Raw genomic sequence first — 22,270 nt, forward strand, 5'->3', positions numbered from 1 at the left:
CGGTAAATCCTACCGAATTCTCGCCAGCAACCGGAAGCTTTAGATCCCTCCCGACCCACCCAGAGTAGCCTGATGACGCAATAAAATCTTCAAAAACTTTCTTGTATATGCCAAACTAAGGGCAAAGACGAAGTTTGCACCCCGTCCCTGTGGCCACCTCAGGTACTCTACATGCAAACTTATTCAATATACTACTACAGTAAACAGTACAGCGTTGGTAAATCTACTGTCTAGAATATGCCGCTTGTAACAGTACAGAGGTGAGACTGTACAAAAAATTCCTACAAGACTCAATGCAGATCGCGCAGATACAAAACAGTTTGCCTAAAGCAGCAGCCTGCCACTTCAACGAGCAAGCAGGACCCTATATTTGATAGAGTGAGGCTCTATATTCTACAAAATAATTTCTGTTCACCACGCAAGAGGAAATTTAAAGAATCATACCAAATATAGAAGTTTAACTGGCTACACCGACGGCTATCAACTTGGCGTGTGGAAATTTAGAATCGCTAAAAGCTGGGACTTAGACCTAAAATTCTCATATGATTAACAAACGCATAAAACGCATTATGCCACCATCTAACCTCGATTATTCATCTCGCCTATTCCTCCGTTTCCAGCTCTTTCAAGTCCTTTTTTTTTTGTAGAGTAGGCCCGATCATCGACACCCAAACGTCGTGGTGCTATTCAATAAACGTGCACAAGGGAAACAGAGGGGCTCGATTCTAGGTAACCAGGACCACATCAAAACAACAGGCAATGAAGCCAAGAAAAACATAGGGGCAATAGCTGTGCTGGAAAGTGAAACGTGGAAAATATTGAAGAAAAGGAAAAAGCATTTTATACGAAATAACTTGCCGCTGGGAGTAGACGAGCCCACAACTTCTGCATTACTCGTGCGTTGCTACGGCAACGGCCGTCCGTCCGCTATCTGGGGTATTAATGTGTACTAGATCTAGGGCTAGGAATGCTAGCCAGCGTAACCAAGGGCCATGACCCTGAGTCACACGTGCAACGTGGGTTACCCATGCTACGCCTAAGTGACACCCGCGGCAGTCATCGCAAATAGTTACATGGCATTTGCAGGATAAAAGTGTACGTTCGATCGGAGCCTAACGGTTAGAGCATCCGACTGTCGAACTGAGGGACTGAGGTTCAATCCCACCACTGCTCATATCATTCAGATTTTTAAGTGTGAATTTTTTGGCACGACAGCATGTGCATAAAGAAGCACTCAGCTTCCACCGTCAGAAACATTCGGGAGGGTCTCAAGGTAAGTTTGACTATAAAAGTGGCATAATGTAAGGTGAAGTGTTCGCTGTGCATAATTAAGGAGTGTCCCTGCCTCAGTCTGATTCCAGCGAATGAACTCTGCTGATTTTTCGGTGAGTCCGAGTCAGAGTGTTGCAAGATGAGTCGAATTCTGGTAAGTCTATCTCTGAGTGAGTCTGGCTGAGTAGAACGGTGGAGAGTCTGATATGTAGTGAATTAGTCAGTAGAATTATGGTTAGTCTGAGCCTGACTGAGCTGCGCTAAATAGGGTTGAGTCAGTCTGACTCCAAGTCACCCTGGTGAGCAGACCTGTGTCAAGTTGGAGTCCAAGTGAATTCGGCAGCGAATAATTCTTGTGTGTTTTGTTAGTTCGGCTCAGTAGAACTTAAGAAAACCACAGTCCGAGTGAATTTCCCCTAATAAACTTTTGGTAAGTCTGATCGTGACTGAGCTTCGCTGAGTACAATATTGGTGAGTCTGAGTCCGAGTGAGTCCGGCAGAGTCAAATTTTGGTGAGTCACAGTCCATGTAAGCGCGGCCGAGTTGAATGTTGAAGGAACAAGGGCCGAAGAACATACTCGAACAATCATTACAGCGCTCCAACAAGCTGCATGAAGAAACCAACTATTTAGATACACTTGAGCACCAAATGCGTTGTTGTTGCAAGAAATCTAGAGCGTTAATATGTTATGTTAAGACTGTTAGGGCCCCCAATTTACAGGTGACGTTGACTTCCCGCTTGAGCTACTTCCATAACCGTTGTTTTTGGTTTAAGAGAAGAAAAAAAAATATTGTGCGGCGGCCACGGATATCTAGTGTGATGAGTCATGACTCATAAGATTAAATTCGAGAAAATAACGTAAATAAATAGATTGAGCTAGATTACTAGCACTCAAAAAACAGAACAAGAACAATCCTGATTACCTTGTGAGACTGTTCAAGTGTATAACAGAGTCATCGTATTCGCCTCGTATGACTTTATATCTTCACAATGCTACCATACAATATATTCGTATTGCATAGAATGCTGATGAAAGAACAGTTTTTCAGTCCTGTAGTCAAGCCCAGCCTGCACAAGTCAGGTGCGCACATTCCGTGGCTTAGCGTTGACCACTGCGTTAACCCAGTGGTAGATACTCGGGATTCGGAGTCACGCTGCACAGGAAAGCGAAGGTAAAGAAGCGTTCAACAGCGCGCGCTTCCGTGCCTCGCGCTGCTCGTAACCGCCCCTGGCTAATCCGATTTTTATTAGACGAGAATGCAGCCCGTTCGAGAGGATGCTGAATTTTTTGGCGGAGCCGAGCGTTCCGGCGTGATCCCTTCGCCGACCCAGCCTGTTCACAGCGAATGGAGACCACCACTGGCGTGGGCCGGACCGCCACGCGATTCGCGTTTCCTGGCTGAGGCCCCGTGGCCGGCAGAAGCTGTAGCGCCCGACCGCAGCTATGCCGGTTACTACAACGAAGGTAGCGCCGAGCCCGTTTCCGAGCAGTCGCTGGAGCCCGTAGCTGAGGCGGAGCCCTCGAATTCGCGAAGCCTGAGCTTCGTCCTCGGCGTCGCTTTCGCGGGGCTCCTCTTGGGCGTCGGCCTTCTCGTCGTGCACAGCGGGCTGTCGCCGTACGACATCAGCCCGCACGTTGATGAGGACGACGGGGAGCGGCGGCTCGACGTGGCGCCGAACACATTCGGCGAGCGCCTCATTCAGCCGAGGATTGTGCATCCGGACATCGGCGAATTCGGCAACAGGAAAACGACGATAGGCAATCGCGCTCGGATCCAAGTCGCGGACAGAGCGGCGAACGGAGGGACAGCTGGACCACCGCTGACGAGTGCGAAGACGAGCCCCGAGACGACGACACCTGCCACAGCGGTGTCCACGGCTCGGGGCGAAGACGACGCACAAACGAGACGCGTAAGTTCGTTCTCGTTATGCGATAATTCTTGTTAGCGGTGCGCGAAATGCGATTTTTGAGACCAAATCAAATACAAATCGAATCGTGGCAGAAGCAAATCCACTGGAATATTGAATACTTTTCCAATAGTTTTCGAATAATGAACAGCTCTGATTATATTTAATTAGAGGCGTGCGAATAGTATTTTGCGAGAGGTAATTGAATCGAATCGATTAGAATTTCAAATACGTTTCGAATAGATTTCGTATATTGAACACCAGTTAACAATAATAGAAAACGCGATCTTCACATCCTAGAATACTCACAACGTTAGCAAGCTTCTTGTTGTCACATAGCACGTTATCAGGGGCGTAGCCAGGGGGGGGGGGGGGGGGGCTTATGGGGCTTCAGCCCCCCCCCGAAATTTTTTCGTGCTGTCCATGCACCGCCGACCAAAGCAAACACCGGCGCCGGAAATCATTCTGGATTTTGTCTAGAACGTCTTTTCCACGCTCGAAAAGCCATTTCACCGCAAAAATTGCGAACTCGGGCTGGATTTCGTGGCAACGCCCATGCACCGGGAGTCACATAGCGCAAGCAGCCCCATCCGAGCACAAAGTTGCAAGGACATTTTGATGGCTAACGGGCTAGCCGGGCGCTTCGCAGAGGCCGCGGAATCTACACTGTATCATGGTATCTACGGAGCGCGTGGATGTCAATTCCGAAACTTTATGGGTATAAAGTTCTCATAAACTTTTGATGTGGAAGGTGCATTGACATTTCCAAACGTGTGCTTTAGATTTCAATTGCGGAACTTTGTAAGTTTAATGTTCCCATAAATATTTGACGCCAAAGGTTCATTAACTTTTTCAAAGTCGTACATCGGGCCATACAACGAGACAAGCCAAATCAACACACTATCAGACAAGTTGACAAAGCCCGCAGCGAGGCCCGATGAGAAGAATCGTTGTGGTGGTTCATTCGTGCCGTCATGTCACATAAAAAAATATGAACATTTTTTTCCACCTGCGCCAAAGCATCCAGTGAAGACTAGTACTAAAGCCAGCCAAGGTAACTACGTTCTTAATTTTTTCAACTTTGACTTTTAATCGCGAGGACACATTGAGCCTCTTCAATTTTTTTTTCTCTCTCCCCTACCCGCGGGCTGCCAGAGCCAGCCAGAGCGCATGCGTCTTTCTCGTGTTGCCCCGACCACCGCACGGCGCACTTCGGTGCGCGTTCGGTTTTCTCTGGCCGAGTGCATTTTCGCCTGGCCGAGTTTTGGACGCTTTCTAGCTAGAAGACGAGAAAAAGAAACAATGGTCGCTGGCCGCCATCACTGTGGGGACTCGATGGATTTCACCGCGTTCGCCTGAGCGCAACCTCTCCAGAAAGTCTTGTCTAGCCGGTGTAGAATACCGAGCAGTATGCGCATGGTTCTAGGTGGACCAAACGTCTCACGATTTCTTCGATATTCTTTCGTTAGCCAAATTAGGTGCCCAAAGTAGACATTCGATTGTGGAAATACTTTCCTTTGCGTTTCTGCATTTCGGTGCCCCCGCCCCACAAAAGGAAAAGGACATTGCTGTAGCACAGCGAATTGTCGCATGGTGAAAGTTCGATTTTGTTGTTTCTTCTTTTGCGGAAAGTGATGGGCCATGGGATGCTTCAGCTGCCGGATACTCTTATTATATTATTGCGATAGCAATTATATCGACACTCTAGGCGCATTCCTACCGTTGCCGTCGCCCTCATGTTCCGCATAAAGTCCAAGCGCGATAACATCATAACCGCGCACCGCATGCTGTATGTGCGATTCACGTAAGGAGGGGGAGGGGGGGGGGCTGCAATGGATGAGCCGACGATGGTGGCTCAGTCTTGTGTGCGCAAGGGAGAAAAGTGAGGAGCAAGCGCGCCGCTTTCCGTCGCGCGCGATACATCGGGGGGAGTGGATGGAATGGGGGAGGGATCTAGGATTCTGTAAATCTGTGATTGCGCAACATGTTTATTTGCCTTGTTTGACCCATCATATACCGCGACTTTTTCTTAGATACGTAGATTTATTGGGGACTTATACGTACGTTTAGATATCTTGTTGCGAGGTTTTGTGCATACGTGCAGTATGCAAGTATGCAGTACTTTGTTTCCAGTGGCACTTTTTTGCCCTTTATCAAGCTGTATCTTGGCATTTGTATATTCCATTGTATCTTCGCGTTTCTATTGTACGAAGGCGAGTGAAATGAAAGTGAGCCCACCCATCCTGCGCAATTACGGTTCTGTTAATTATCTGCAAGGCCTGCGCGTAGCACACAGGCATCTCTCATTTACAAAAGTGACACGCAGGTGTGAGGATGAATGTTCTTTAATGCGCACATACACTGGATTGAACATGGTTGCAAGAGGTAACGGACGCTCCAGAAGTCGAGTAGCGTGGTGCCGTGATGTTTTTGACAGCTGAAGGTGTTTCCCAAAAAGAAATTAGTGACCGTATGGCTGCCGTGTACATTGCAAGCAAGCAGGCAAGTAAAGTAAGTAAAGTAAGTAAGTAAAGAAAGTAAGTAAAGTAAGTAAGTGCTTTATTTCCCATATACAATATACATTTGAATATGGACAGGTCTTGAGGAAGAAAGCTGCGTCAGCAGCTTGACTAAGTCCTACTGAACATTGAACATTGCGTTTCATTGGCCACTGTCAAGCGTTAGAACAAACGGTTCAAAGAAGGACGTGAAAGTTGCAAAGACGATCCCAGACCGCACCAAAGCCATCGTGCAATCACTCCTAACAAAACTGAAAAGGTTGATGAGCTGATGACACAAGAACGGAGGATAAGCATCGATGAACTGGCAGAGCGTGTGAACATCAGTCCCGGTTCGGTTCACCGTCACCGTTCACGCCATAATTCATGAACATCTCGGTTATCAGCTCTTGTGTGCGCTATGGATGTCAAAGATTTTGAACCACCGCCAGAGTACGGAGAAGTTCGGCGCTGCCTTTACTCTCTGATCCGTTATCACAATAAGGGTGACGATTTCTTGTCTGCAATTGTGATCGGAGACGAACCATCATGCCACTACTACGAGCCTGAAACACGACGGCAAAGCTTACAATGGAAACATTCGAATTCACCACCCCCAAAGAAAGCAAATGCCGTCATTTCCACCGGAAAGATGTTGCTGACTTTTATTTTTCGATGTCATGGACCATTACTGATAGAATTTGCTAAATCTTGAGAGACTATCAATTGTTTGAGATATTGTGAAACGCCGGATCGGCTGCGTATTGCAATCAAGAACAAACTACGTGAAAAATTGACGAATGGGGTCATTCAATGACAATGCCCGTCCACACGTCGCTGATGTGGTTAACACAAGACTGGCAAAGTTCAAGCGGGAAACGCTGCAACATCCGCCATACAGCTCAGACCTGTCGCCTTGCGACTTCCACAATTTGGGGCAGCCGAAAAAACAGCTCAAGGGAACCAGATTCCTCTCGGACGATGACGTGAAAGTCAGTTGCAGACGTTTTGAAGCAACAACCCTAGGAGGTTTATGAGACGGGAATTACGCGACTCGTTAGTCAATGGGCCAAATGTCTAAATGCTCATGGAGGCTACTTTTAAATAAAGTATCCCGTCTGTCATATATTCGCATTGGCTCACTTTCATTCGACTGGCCCTCGTATATTCTGCAGAACTCCTGCTTTTTATACGTGCTCTCTGTTGCGACTATAATTTCGTTGCTATTACTCACGATACATGGCCGGTGACAGCTGCTCCGGCGTAATACATTGGAACAAATGACAGCGTCATTGAGATTTTTCACTGGCCCTTGCATATGTACAAGAATGTAAACAAGGATCTTGAATGACAAAGTTTCATTACCATATTTGTCCTCAACTTGTTCATTTCATGGGCTTTACATTTTTCATATCAGTGGCATGCACTGCTTTGCTGGTTTCGAACTGATGTAGTTCTAAAGTTCGTGTGATATTTTCTTTACTTACTAAGTAGACAGAAACATGGAAGCATCGACATCAATTATGTTAGGCACAATTTTTGCCACGTACGAGTATAATATTCAACGAAAAAATACATATTTTTCTTGTATTGACAGTGCATAGCGTTCAAGAATTCGTTTGCAGCATCTTTGGTAATGACAATACAGTTATTATTCATGTATTTGATCCCTAGGCAAATTGTTTAAGAGGAAGCTTTAGCTCGGGCCCAACTCCGACGCGGCCTATTCAGATACATGTAAAACGCAGAAACGCTTTTCTGAGATAACTCTTGAATCGCTTTTAATGAAATTTGTTGCAGTTGAGAGAGTAAGTTAAATTATAGTGTCTGTTGGAAGCGGAATTTTGATTTAGGGCCCGAACTTTGTTTAAAATATTTTGAAAAATTCGAAACTCCGAAAAAAAGTAGAAGCACGAAGTTTACAATTTAATAGGTCTTCATCAAGAACAGATATCGTGGTTCTGTAAACGGCATCCATTACACCATTCAAAGCGGACAAGTTCGATATGTCTATTTGAATTGGTTATGTTATGTACAAGGGTTCTGCAAAAGCCTTATTTCCATAATACTTAATTTTTTGAGACTCATGTGTAACATCAATTTTGTCCGCTGAAGATGTAATATTATGTGCAATTTGCAGAATTGTGATATCAATTTTCATTGCTGATTTACAGAGTTGTAAGCTTCATTCTTTCGTTTTCTGAAACTTTTTGATGTTTGCCACTTTTTAATAAAATATTGACGACCTAAATCGAAAATTGGAAACAAAAAATCACTAGAATTTAAGTTTTTGTTTTAAATTCAACAAACCTCATCAAATTTGGTGAAGTGGTTGCCGAGAAAAATGAATTTTCCTTCTACATGTATTTAGATAGGAGCATCCGACCTAATATTTCCTCTTAGGAGGTGGCCGAGCTGCATTGTGAGCCCCCCCGAACGAAATTTCTGGCTACGCCACTGCACGTTATGAAGCGTTGTTTATTGAAATCATAGATCAAGCATTATGATCAGTTCATTCGAATAGTCTGGGCTCACTTATGGATCCGAATGGTTTTGCCAGAAAAGTCCTTCCCCCTAAGTGACGTAGCGTAGTCTACTATCAAACGTCCGGTGTTTTATGTTTACTACGGCCGCAGCCCTAGATGTATTCCTTAGTTTTGCAGCAATTTTATGCTTGATCGCGCATGAGTGGTGATTTGAAATATTCGAAATCTATTCGAAAACTATTCGCATTTCTTAATGGGGACTATTGTATTCGAAGAATTATTCGAATAGGGCAGCATTCGATTTGTCGCACGAAACATGCGAATACTCGCACACAAAATTTTTCTAGCTGTTCCCAAGTAAGCCGTGCGCAGTACTCCTCACTAGAACAGCCACCAGCGTTTTGAAAGATGTGAAGGCTGAGCTCGTTCGGGTTACTAAGGCGCGGTGTCGATCATCTTTTTGTTTTGAAGTAGCCTGTTCGAGCTAGCCTTTTAGGAAAATTTCTAAAACAAAGGTGGAAATTGTCTGACCAAGAAGGTGCCATGTCGAGGTAGGTAATCAACGCGTTTTTGAAATAATGTTTTAGTTTTGTACTTTAGTTCCTTTATTGCGAGGACTAGCAGCCCATTCGAGGTACCCATCCAGAAATCACCTAACATTGCTCTGGCTTTCAATTTAAGATTGTCTCGAACCCAGAGGGCGGCGTTTGGGAGCGCGTTATTTGAATGTCAATGTATTTAGAAACATATTAATGACAAATATCTTGTAGGTGGTTCTGTGGTGTTCAGATTTCTGCTCAGCAGGCATGGTTTCGCTGTCTCATATTGTGAATAAATTTAAAATTCATTATTCAATGACCATAGTTACGCACTTAAACATGGCGATTTCTTGTGAGAGTAATTTTATTTATGCTCAGAACCTGTAGACACGAACAACCACTTCTCGTTTGAGCGAGCTCAAATACACACGTTGCGTTGGTAGCAATACACACACACTCACAAACATACATATCATATACATATATATATATATATATATATATATATTTCCGCGAAAATAAGAACCATTAAAGAAAACCTTCATCAGCTAGAAAAAGGGAATGGCTGATTGCGCATTGAAGTTCCAACATCATAAGTGAACAGGGTCTCCAAAGCGCGAAGAATGTTTTACAAAGTTGCAGCTTCAAAAATTGGATATCTTAAAGCTTCAGCATTGCGTGAGACGTGACACCTAGTGCAATAGAGATACCGAGACTTCAACGTTTCAGCATACCAGCATCACCCACCATCCTAGAGTGAAGAATCAAACTGATTATTCAGCGCAGAATTCAGCTTTAGGGTGCTTTCCCTCACCGAGGCATCATTCACAATAGTTGTTCATTGGCATTACGAACTAGTGCAATCTAGCTGTATGTTAAATGAGAATCAAAACGTTTTCCAGACTCGCCTGGTCTTTCTCAGCCTGGTAGCGCAAACACAAACAGCTGATTTTAAATATAACGATGCGGCGTGCGCTCTCCGCCGCGTATAGCGTTCTAGTAGTTAAACTAACTTTCACAATGCCAGGGTGAAGTTACATTGCGAATATGAGCGCAGTTCGTAAAGATCCCTGATGCTAAAGTTTCTAAAGTTCCAGCCGTATTGTCTTGAACTGTGTGGTACGACGACACTTCGTGGGCATAGGCGCTGACGCTTAACACTCTATGCGCTCCTGCATCGCAGGCCACCACTGGCGAGTCATGTAGCCGTCACGTGTACACGCACTGCTTGCGGCCGCAGCCGGAGTTCTACTACAGTGCCGACGATCGAGCCTGCGTCCCGGCGGCCGCGGATACCGTGCACGTGTGTAACCGCGGCTCCAACCGGTTTACCAGCTTCGAGAGCTGCTTTTCCAGCTGCGTCAACGGCCCCCGCGTCTCGGACCGGTGCTACGAAAGCACGCTGTTCTTTCCCTGCGACCGGTGAGACGGAGGCTCATTGCGATTACCCCGTCTTCTGTGTGTTGCGTGCCTGACAAGCTTTCAAAACGAAGCTCTCCGTTCCTTTTCTACGGGGGGGCTTGGCATTACGCCACTGGCTGTCTCGCCGATTAAACTTGGCCCGAACCCGGAGTCTGCGTAATCTACTGCGGTGGCTTGAGCTAGCTGATCCTGGCACTGGAGCATGATGCGTGGCAAACGTTTTAATGTGCCTCTTGGATTATGCGTCCCTGACAACCCCGGAGGCTGCGCGATACTGTGCTTTCGGCCAATGAGCTTTGCGTATGCAGCGTCTCGGGCAGACCTGGACAGTTCTAGACGACGAATCCGGGAAGCCCAGGGTAACATCTAATAGGACGCTTAGTCATGTGTGGGTCTAACCTGATAACGTTATCGCATTGCAGCCTCTCAGTGTACAATCTGGACGTAGCTGTCTTGCGTCTTTGAATTTGGCTTCGGTGCCTTGGCGAGTAGACATGTGTTAGGGAGAACTCTCGTTCATAGAGCTAATATACTGATTCTAGACGAAATACTGGGCGAAAAAGTGGAAACCCAATGACCCAAGCCCCCCACCCGTAATTAAACGGCATACCGCCCTCCCCGCCCCCAAGCCAACACTCCTCACACACATTCCTAAAGCGCCGCCAACTCAATGTTGAGAGTTGACATTATTCGGCGGTAAACATTTTGCTGCCTTTTCTACTCCTTTTGGATGGCGGTAGTCATCGGTATCTCACGGGGTGTGAATTGGACAGTTTTCTCATCGATTGGGTGCCCGAGCGATTATCTCGAGATGCGTTCAGTTGTCACCACCAATTAAACGGTCACGCGCATCGCTGTTCTTTCGCTAGTTAAACTTTCTTTGTTTAGACTGATGCAGGGACGAGTGAAGGGATTCGGTTCATAGTCAGCTGGACTATATACTCGAGGAACGAGTTGCGGCCGGAGAAAGGCCAGTTGCGTTCAACTTTTCCTTTTGCTTCATTATTTCCTCGAGTGACGGCTCGCCGCCACGCTAGTAGATCCTTGGAACCATATATGGGTTAGAAAAGCTGGAAAAAAAATAATGCGAAACAGCGTCCATCATCGAACCCTGCAATAACCCTTAAAGCCCAAAGCAATATGACTGTCACCCGTTACCTCGTCTGTTTTTTCCCTAATTGTACAGCACTTTTCGTGTAAAATTGGGAAGTGGAAGTAAGAGTCGCAAGGGGTTGACAAATTAGGTCATATACTAAGGGAGAGAGCCAAGGCAGCAGCCAAATAGTAAGGAAAAGTGAAAATTAACAAATTTAGCCAGTGTTTATGAAAACATCCATGGATCAAATTTTTTTTTATTTAGAAAGGAAGTAAAGAAAATGCCGCGGGAAGTGGAGAACAATTCCGTGTTTTGAATGACGCTTCTACATGTATCAATCGAGTTGCATGACGTAGTCATTTCTCTGCTGAGCTTATGAAGGTGTTTTTCTAACTTTCCGCGGTGGGCCCAGTGCGTCTAGAATCGCAGCGTCCTGCGCTCTACGCGGTTGTACGTGATTGGTGGTGACACATCGTTACACAACTTCCCAAATAACAATACGAGTCAATTTTGGGTCAATATATATATATATATATATATATATATATATATATATATTTATATATATACCATAAGTCTGCAGTGAAGCCATGCCAACGCCCTCGTAAACGCCAGCCACTGTTCCTCCGTGAGGCTGCAAATAATTCGTACTTAAAGCTTTTCCTGTGACGTAAGGCAGTAACCACAAAAATTACATTATTAGCGCGTAATATTCTACGTTTTCCCTCGCCTGCTGTTGTGGAATGGCGAAAGCTTAATTCTCTATTCAACTGAAATAAAACGCTTGCTTCGCTTGACTATTTATTGTCAAGAGTAAAACGGGCTCAGCACAGAAAATAACTGTGCCGCACACTTTTGGAGATTTAATTAATTACGGAGTCGTTCCCTAACCATGATCTCATTATGAGGCACCCCGTAGTGGGGGACTATTGAAATTTTGACTACTGGGGTTCTTTAACGTGCACCTAAATCCAGGTACACGGGTGTTTTTGCATTTCGCAGCCATCGAAAATGCGGCCACCGTGGCCGGGATTCGATCCCGCGACCTCGTGCTTAGCAGCCGAACACCATAGCCACTAAGCAACCACGGCTGGTAGACTTATGGAGAGTGAAATGCTCAGACTCCATACACTTTCCATGGCTGTTGCGTACCTCACTGCTTCCGTCGATGAAAAAAACTCTTCATGAACAGCAGATGCTCCGGATCTATCAAGTACGACGCCATTTTGAAGAGGCCGCATGACAACGGTTTTCTTTGCTTCTGTGATTGGCTGACGGAGTAGCACAACCCTGCTTGGTCCGTGTGCCAATTGGCTGCCAACTGCTGTTTTTTTTTTTTAGGTTGTGTGCTACTACAGAAATCTTTTTTGCGCTTTCCCTTGTTTACTGGTTCTTTGCAGGTGTATCTCACAGGCGTACCTGTGAGATACACCTTAATTAATTTCTCTTTTGCGGGTTTACGCGTCTTTATGGCGAATGTCGGGCGTTTTTCAAATTTTTACGAGCAAAAGTGCCCCTTCCCACATTTCCATCAAAAAGTTACCTTGGGTTGGGTTCTCCTCGAAAAATATCCTGGGTACGTGCCTGCTTCTCGGTGTTGAGAGTGTTATTGAAGTCGCCGAGAAGCTTCACGTACACTAATTCCCGCAGTGCCTGAGATGCGTCGTTTCACTTGATTTCCTTAAAAACACCAGAAGTTGCTATGTGCACTCGTATTAAGTTTGAGTCTGCGTGGCTTTAGCATGGCAAATACTAGCACACTAGGTATACAAGGATGGTGCGCTTGCCAATGACATCGGGTAGACCTTGCTAACAGCCCCAGCGTAGTATATGAGCTTAGTATACGACTATACTGCTGGTATCGACTATTCACTGCGTAGAGCAAGACATCATTAGCGCTCGCCAGTTGCACTGTACCACACTTACATGTACGCAGCACAGGCTATATCATTTTCTGATTCGCAGACCAATGGAGTTTGCAACGGGTTGAAATAATTAGGTTAATTTTTTTAACATAACAGTACACAGAAAATATATGCTACATACTTACAGTGAGAGCCTTATTCGGCTAGTATACATATGGGAAATAAAACAAACGCTTAATCCACAGCTATCTTAATGTCACGCGAGGTTCAGGGGCCCAATGCATACAGCCTCCGTGTACTACACACCACACTTTTCCTGGAGACTTCTTGCCACACGAAGCACGGCACAAATGCAAAAAGCACTATCAAATATACCTGCACACGGCAACGTGATCGCCCATGCCTGCACTTGAAAAATAGGTAAGCCGAGGCTTAAAGTCGAGAGCTTCCGTTGCCGCAGCTTTCCGCCCCTGTTCCCACCGTTCTTCCGTAACCCCTCATTGATTGGCTTGCGACAAGCGATGCTTTTTTCGGTCTCGGTACCGATCGGCGCGACGAGGGCTTTTTTTCTGTCGCGAGACCTAGATTTTTCGCTCACCGTTGTTGTCCTGGAACGCAAATTTCCGGTGTCAACGGGGCGCAAGAACGCCCAGGTGTGTCGGAAAACTGGTGTGAGAAGGACGGTGTCAGCTTCATTGCAGGAGCCACGCCCCTTTTGTGAGCGGCAGGAGGCTGAAGAAAAACTGCCGGCGTTTGAAGCTTCAAGTTTACGGTGATTTTCGCTCCATGGTGTGGCATGCCCGCCGTGGTTGCTTTGTGGCTATGGTGTTGGGCTGCGGAGTACGAGGTCGCGGTATCGAATCCCGGCCACGGCGGTCGCATTTCGATGGGGGCGAAATGCAGAAAACACTCGTGTACTGAGATTTAGGCGCCCGTTAAGAACCCCAGGTGGTCCAGATTGTTCCTGAGTCACCGACTACGACGTGCCTCACAATCAGGTCGTGGTGTTGGCACGTAAAACCCCATGGCGTTCTTTTTTTTTAGGTATGGTATGTACAGAACCACACAGCAGGAACGCTAACGTTTTGGGCGCACCACGGCACCACGCCGGCAACAGAAGCTAGAACACCGTTGCAAAGCCAATTGTACAGATTGGTGACAGTGCATGAAGTGGGTTTCGTCGCTCTTGCAGCCAAATGCTCTGCGCGTCAGTCGCGTCTCTGAATATGTACGTATGCGTTTATAATGCTTGTCGCACAACACGTGCTACAAGCGAAATAAACATACCTAACTAAATAACTATGCTCTACACATCGTTCCTCTCCCTTTCCATTTTACAAAGGCAAGACGTGCTGCACGTGCCCTGGTACTTCGACGGCACGAAGTGCGTCGCGTGGACTTTCCCGCAAGGCTCCTGCTTGTCCGTGGCTCACCGGGGCGTGTTTCGCAGCTCGGCAGATTGCCGCCGGCACTGCGTGCTCCGTACGGGGCCGGAGTGTGCCCATCCGCCCCCGGCTGAGGCGTGCTCGCCTCGGCAACTGAGACACCCTTATTTCGCCGACATGCAGGCACGCGGTGGCGCTCGCTGCGTCAACGCCTCCCAGCGGACGCTCCAGTCGCGCCGCTGCCTCATCGGCTCCAACCAGTTCGCTTCACTCGCCGCCTGTCGCAAAGCTTGCGTCCGGAATTAGTGCATTCCACATTGCACGTGGCGCGCCCAGATTTGCTTTCAATAGCCGTACATTATGCGCGCAATGATAATTAAATTCAGAGTGTATGTCGAAAAGACGGTCTCTTTCTTACTAATATTCCCCAGACGATGAAATCCCACAGAATCACTATAAACGTTAGAAACTGGGGGGGATGATATGCCTCAGATCCTTAACAGTACAATGGAGTACTTAAAGGTATAACCACACGACTACGTCTCGCATTTGCATTGGAAACTAAGACTACATAGATTAAGTCGATCGCATTAAAGAAACCCTATTCTAACAAAAACCACCCGAACATTGCGCTTCAAAAAACCTACACCGATTAAACCAAACTTAAGCGAGCCGAGATCCTCAAACCCATGACCTCCGATCGGAAGAGAACGCCTCTTGCGATCCGATTCATGCGGCCGCCCGAGTTACTCTACATGCAAGCATATACAATCTACTGCTACAGTAAAAAGTACAGCGTCGGTAGTGTACTGTATAGAATGTGCCGTTTGTAACAGTATATAGTTGAGACTGGACAACAAACTCGTACATTACTCAACGGCCATCGCATAGACACAAAACAGTTTACCTAAAGCAGTATCCAGTCGCTTCAATGAATATGACCATATATTCAATAAAGCAAGGCTCTATATACTACAAAGTTTCCGTTCACCTCGCAAGAGGAAATATACAGAATCGTACTTCCCACACAAGTTTAAATGCTTAAATCCGACTTGTATCAGTTTGACACCTGCTAATTTACAATGGCTAAAAGCTGTAACTTAAACCTTAGATTCTTCTATGATAAACAAAGGCCACCGTATAACCTCGATTCTTCATCGCGCCTATGCCTCCGTTTCCAGCTGTTTCCAGTACTTCCCCATCACTCAATTTTCTCTTCCACGCTTTTACGCATATACAAGCCATACTAATCCCTTTCCACGCGTACATGTGTTCCGTCCCACTTTTTCTGTTGTCACGCTCCTATTTCTTCTTCCGTTTTTTTTTTCTTCGGAACTGAAAGTTCTAGGTCACTCATTCCAAAGAACATCCGCGCAGGAGGCCTTATTTGGGCTGCTAAGATTCCTCCTGCCTACGGGGCCTCACGATAGACTTTAAGAAGGCCGTCTCCTACCGCTATGCACTGTACGTGGTTTGTTTGCGATCGTCGCTGTTTCTCTCTCTCTCTCCCCCTTCCGCTCTCCTATTCTTATCCCCCTACTCCTGCTCCACATGCAGGTTAGTCAACCACAGCTACCTAGTGTTAACCTCCCTGCCTTTCTTCGCATACTATCTCTATATCCCTCTTTTCTTTCTTTCGTTCCTTTCTTTTTCTATGTCTTTGTTTTTCCTATTTCCAAAATATCGTCACCGACACATTCGAAAGTCCAAGGCGCCAGATTTCGGCTGCTCGACCACACAGGGTCGCGCCACTCCTGTATACCGCCGTGGCGACGCCTACGTCGAACTACTTAGGCTAACAACCCTTGAAAGAGCTTCCAAAGGCGCCAACCATTGCCCTCAGGCTGCGTGTCGCCATTTTAACACCTTCAACATTATCCTACGCAATGCTGCTCCGCTACTCAACTAATTCTTTCAATTCAAGTCTTTTTATTACTCATGCACTGACCAGCTGATTGGCTCTTCAAAAACCGCAGACGCACGCCACCTACAACACGTACGGCTTCTGTTCAATTCTCTGAAGGTTCCCTAACCTCGCCTTACCCCAACACCCTCTTATGTCCTTCCTTTTCCTTTTCCTTTTTTTTTTTCGTCGCCTTCCCACTCTACCATTCTTGGCCCCTCGTCTTAGAAACCACGACTAGTGACGTCAAGCGACAGCGCTGATTTTCTTTTCAGTCTCTCCTTTTAAGCCAGCTGCCACCAACAGCAACAGAACGTGACGCCGCTATGCTAACCTGGTAAAACTAACCTGCCGAGATTCACAAGGCTTCCTTTGGGGAAGATAGGTTCTCATATAGAGACGTTTGCCATCCTTTATAAGGCACCTTATCCCTGTTTATAATATCTATACCACACTCTGCTGCCCCCTTTCTTAATTTTGGACAGTATGAGTCAGGTTGTGGACTTGCCTGAGAAAGAGAGGAATATATTGGTGGGCTTTAGTTAGTTGACAATGAATAATGCATGCAACACTGTCTGTCTGCATATCACTTTGTCCCATTGTCGTCTCCTGCAAGTCATTCATCAGAGAGAGGCAGGACAAATGTACTTCCAACATTCCGTGCTCCTTGTTGGCATCCGAATACGGAGGAGCGGCTGTGAGAGTATGCAATACGTTCCGCACTGATTGCAGAGGCAGGGTTCACCTATTTTAGAAATGCTCTTCAACAGCCACGAAGTTCTATTGCTTGACGCAGAACTAAAGTTAAAGTTATCTTATTTTGTTGTTTTACCTTCCAGTGCATTTCGGTTACGAAATAATGTAGTTAGTATTGCCCACGCGAGTCGGCAAAAAAATCGAACAAAAACTGTCATATGCCGTTTTCAAACCGCCTACCAATTTTTCTTGCTCAGCTAGTTGCCCTTTCAATGGATATTATGTCATTGCGGTATCATTGTAAATGATGATGCAGATGAGGCAGCACGGACGTCAAACCAAGAAGACCGCTGCGTCCCCATTCCTCTCTCAAGGGCCGACGCTGGGAGACAACTTCGCATTATAGCATGCACGATCGCCTTAGGAGATTGGAATACCGCACATACAAAGCGCACAAGACTGCACAGACTAAACCCTTCAGTGCAACTCAGACCTCCGGCCCGACTGCATCGACGCGAAGCGCCTCTCCTGTGTCGATTGTGGCTCGGAGTTGCCTTCAAGAATGCATACTCATCACTAATTGGAATTGTTGATAGTCCTGCATGTCATGTTTTCGGATGCAAGGAGAACACTGACCCCTTATTGTGCCACTCTCCTCAATTTCAAGCACAAAGACAATCTTTGTGCAACACATTGAGGAAACTAGATGATCGTCTTCTGAGTGAACATATAGTACTACACCGTCCTCACTGATCATCGGCTCAGAAGACAGTGAAGGTTCTTTTGTGCTTTCTCAGAACGTCTGGTTTGCGCGAGCGGCTTTAACTCAAGTACTGTCCGTGCACGTCTCTATACCTTCTCTCTCCCTTCTCTCTCTTTTCGTTTGCTCTCTTCCCCTTTTCCCTTCTCCCAGCTTAGAGTAGCCAACCAGACTCTTGAGTGGTTAGCATACCTGCCTTCCTTATATTCCTCTCTCTCCATCTAGTTGCCCCGCGCTTGAAGCAACCGACACGTAAGTGCGGCACAAAATACGGTTTTCAGTTACAAAAATACATTTCACTATAGAATAAGAAAAAAAAATTCTGCATTTTTTATTGAATTTTCATCGGTGTTTAACGGCGCTAATAAGGATGAATCCCTCTCTCTTAGTATATTTCTCTGTACCTTTTTTTCTTGAGAGAACGGAAATCAATGCTCCCAGAGGTGATGCAACAGCGCGCGTATCTTTAGCGTGGCTAGATGGTTTAAGAATGCGACGGCAGGCTTACCTGCAAATGAGAAGTGCGGCGCAGTTTATACGCAGAGATCAGGCAGCTGGAGACAGCAGTAGAATCGGACCACGGCTGGCTGCGAAATGGAGCGGAGTCATCAAATGGCCGAAACTGGCTGCACCACGCATGATGTGGAGGCAGCCTGGGTGGCCTCCTAATCTGTATGTGTTTACATGTATACTTGCGGCGAACACATTCTCTAAAGCGCAGTTGTAAACGGTGATATGTATTTTTTGATTATGTACAGGAGTATCTGTCGTTGCACTGCAGTTTAAGACTACTGAGTTCACTTGATGAACGCTCAACAAAAATCGTCGCACCTTCGGCTCACTATAATTTCAATTTCGTGGTCACTTAGTGTTTCAAGCACAGCATAACAAGCATTCTGTGTCGATGCAAACAAATGATGTGGTCGCCACGAAACGTAAGCGTAGCGCTTTAGCGACACTTTGCCGCAATGTGTTAGTGATTCCGCAAATATTATGACTAGAAACATGAAGCGGCGTGAAGATCGGTCACCAGCCAAAAAAAAAAAATTTAAAAACAGTACCTTAAACACTCATACCGCATTCCAGGATACAGGTGATCCAAGGCGCACAAGTACACGAGTGACGCTTAGCTAATACTACGAGATCAGCTTCAGCTGTTTATGGGGTTTTCTCCTATATTGACTTCTGATCCTGCTATACGAAGGAGGTCTCGCAAGGGAATGTGGCCTACGATGTGGCCTCGCAAGGGCATCGTGCCACTTTCATAGCTTTATTCTCTGTTAGAAAAGGAAAGAAGTGTCATATGGTGGTTGGTAAACGCAGCACGTCGTAACACTTATATGTCGGCGTCCATTACCATGCGCTGTTTTGTGTGACGTTGTTAGATAGAAAGTAGTAGCTATTATGGTAACAAGGGAATTTGAACTTTTTTTTCGCATCACTGTGCTGCACAAAACCATGCCAAGACAGTTTTCCGCCTAAATGCAATAACTTTAGTGTTACTGCGATGAAAAAAACGGCTTCTGAAGCAGCATGGCTTCATGTTGTTTTAGACGGCATGTGAAGACGGCGTCAAATAAGGGAGTCTGAGCAACGCGCTGTCATAGCTTGTTTACTGAAGCAACTGTTTTGGATGCAGAAAAAAAAAGATTTATGGTGCGCGAATTGAGATACAAAATATACAGCCAATAAGTTTGACATTCTGCGCGGAAGAACTGTAGGAAAACATGGTTCTGAACTGGCTCGCACCATACCTGCACGAATTAAATGGTTATTGCTCTGATACCATGTTCCGGTTCCACCTACACCTATCAACGCGAGACGTATTGCTGCGGCTAAGAGAAGAGTTCACAGACCAGCTTCAAACACACAGAAAGAGAGCCATCCTTGTCATGGATGTTAAAGGAGCGTGTTACACCGTAGCTCACTGGACATTCTTCGTTCACCAAACACAATGAAAGTGCAGAGAACGCATTCACAACTATATCTCCGACTTCCTTACCGATAGGGCTGCTACCGTACGGGTGGGCGGCCTATGATCGGGCAAACTTAACGCGCCAAATAAGGACACTCCGCAAGGCTCGTTCATGCCGCCAACTCTCTTTGTCCTCGCCATGAAATGATATGCCAAGAAACTTCCAAAGAGTAAAGGAATACGCCATGCCGGATGTGCTAGGATGACCTGACCATCTGGACAAAAGGAGGATCGGCAGAGCAGCAAGGGGAAGCACTGCAGGAAGTCATCGGTACAATACCAGAATACTTCTTGCGCACCTACTATTGAGCGACCGACCGGACCATCTTGCGCAAAGGATAAATCCGAGCTCCTGGTACTACGCAAGCGTGCGAATACACGGCTACGAAAAATACAGAATACCATGACTCAACGGACCTATGCTGTGCATTTGAAAAGTGGCGAAGAAGCGGCATGGCCTCAGAGAAGGCTATCAAAATGCCGGAAATGGACAAAGATAAAATGTGCGTGCGTGTGTGTGTGTGTGTGTGTGTGTGTGTGTGTGTGTGTGTGTGTGTGTGTGTGTGTGTGTGTGTGTGTGTGTGTGTGTGTGTGTGCGTGCGTGCGTGCGTGCGTGCGTGCGTGTGTGCGTGTGCGTGTGCGTGTGCGTGTGCGTGTGTGTGTGTGTGTGTGTGTGTGTGTGTGTGTGTGTGTGTGTGTGTGTGTGTGTGCGTGCGTGCGTGCATGCGTGCGTGCGCGTTCCGTTGAGCAACCGCCCCGGAAAGGCGTTGGTAGCGGATTCTGAGAAACGCACAGAAACACACACTCACACACACAATCAGATTATGGGGAAGAGTGGCAAACGCCATGTGACGGCCTCAAAACCGAAACAAGCGGAGGCACCCTTGTGGCCTTCTCGGCCGCCTCTATCCCCGTTCTGGTCTTCCAAAAAACTAGAAGAAAAAAAAGCCAAGCTACGAGCACTGCTGGCTGTCAGTAATGAGCTTAGGGTTGTCGTAAAAAGGAAACAGGGAAAAGAGGAGAACAAGACACGGGCTCCTTGTGCGTCAGATAAGGCCTGCAGAAACATGTCAGAAGGGTGCGCCAATAACGAGCGTGTGCCAGACGTCGAGGCGCAAGTTTCGCGGGAAAGAAACCAGGGCGAGGTATTAGGCGAGGCAATATCCCTTCTTCTCCGGTACGGCCTCTCTTGGCCTCATTAGTCGCTGCTATCCAACGTGCTTTTCGGGTGCACTTCTTTTTCGTTTAGGCTCAGAAAAAGACATTGAGCATGGCATCCATGGCTTTCGCAATCATTAATATAGTTTCTGTGTGATAGTTTAAGTTGCTTGGACACAAGCCGCAAAAAACAAATTTACGATTGCTGGTGCGCAAAAGTTGGTGCGGTGTATGTATTTGTGCAGATACTGTCATGAGAGATATAGACAGCACGGTTGAGAGAACTAAGGCGAGTTTTATACACGAAGTGAAGGACACCACGATGCCTGCTGCATGACACGTTAGACGGCGAATGAATAGAATAACAGTACTTCATTAGAGCAGCAGTGTATAATTATTATTTATTTATTTACAAATACTGCTGTCTCAGTTTCTGAGACATAGCAGGAGTGAGTACAGAGTAAAAAAAAAATACAATTACAAATACTTTCAACAAAATTCACCAGGATACAAGAAAACATTACCAGAATACATAATTACGCAATTCATTTTCAAAATGCTAAGTACCGAGTCTGCGCAGAGACCAATCAAGTTTATTCCATAAATCCACCGTCCGCGGAAAGAAGGAAAACTTAAAAGAATCAAGATTTGACCTGAAGGGCACAATGTTCAGGGGATCAGATCGTCGAGTACAGCGTGCAGAAGCTGCAACAAAAGAAATCGGCGCCAGAACACTCAAGCCGGTGTGAACTATCTTATGAAGAAGGATAACGCGATCAGAAGTACGCTGATGTTCGAGAGATTGCAGCGTTAAAACGTGCGCATGCGAAGTAGGCGAGAATTGCCGGTCATAGCGACGAAAAATGAACCTGATTGCTTTTTTTTGGACAGATTCTAACATAGCTATGTCGTGCTTGAGGTGAAGTGACCAAACAACCGATGCATATTCTAGTATGGGCCTAACCAAAGTTTTGTATGCAGTCAATTTGCATTCTCTTGTTGAGTTACTTAGCGTGCGTTGGAGATACCAAAGTTTTCGACGAGCCTTATTGCAGATTATTTCAACATGCTTTCGCCATATTAAATTTGATGTTAGAGTCACACCGAGATATTTAAACTCCTTAACATGTGTTAGACTGACTCCGTCATTAGTATAAGTAAAAGAAAGGGGCTGCTTCTTGTTTGAAAAGGTCATAGCTACAGTCTTTTTTAAGTTAATAGACATTTGCCAGGTTTCACTCCAGTTACAAAACAATGAAAAAACGTTATTTAGCGCAACCTGATCATGAGCATCAGAGATGGTGTT

The 22,270-nt window shown here is 46.1% G+C and overlaps 1 protein-coding gene across 1 annotated transcript; it reads left to right on the top strand.

The window, feature by feature from the left end:
- The first annotated feature begins 2,530 nt into the window (after positions 1-2,530).
- LOC129387067 (uncharacterized) lies at positions 2,531-14,824 on the top strand. The gene is made up of 3 exons (XM_055075787.1): positions 2,531-3,184; positions 9,888-10,126; positions 14,430-14,824. Exons 1-3 carry the CDS (start codon positions 2,531-2,533, stop codon positions 14,776-14,778), a joined length of 1,242 nt encoding a protein of 413 aa, XP_054931762.1. The 3' UTR covers positions 14,779-14,824.
- The last annotated feature ends 7,446 nt before the right edge of the window (positions 14,825-22,270 follow it).

The sequence above is a fragment of the Dermacentor andersoni genome, chromosome 3, assembly GCF_023375885.2.
Source record: "Dermacentor andersoni chromosome 3, qqDerAnde1_hic_scaffold, whole genome shotgun sequence".
Taxonomy (NCBI): domain Eukaryota; kingdom Metazoa; phylum Arthropoda; class Arachnida; order Ixodida; family Ixodidae; genus Dermacentor; species Dermacentor andersoni.

What these genes read in the sequence shown, in the direction of transcription:
- LOC129387067 (XM_055075787.1), top strand. Translation starts at nt 2,531, where the DNA reads ATGCAGCCCGTTCGAGAGGATGCTGAATTTTTTGGCGGAGCCGAGCGT. An exon ending in ACGACGCACAAACGAGACGC is followed by an intron (nt 3,185 to 9,887) that starts GTAAGTTCGTTC and finishes CCTGCATCGCAG; the next exon opens with GCCACCACTGGCGAGTCATG. An exon ending in CTGTTCTTTCCCTGCGACCG is followed by an intron (nt 10,127 to 14,429) that starts GTGAGACGGAGG and finishes CATTTTACAAAG; the next exon opens with GCAAGACGTGCTGCACGTGC.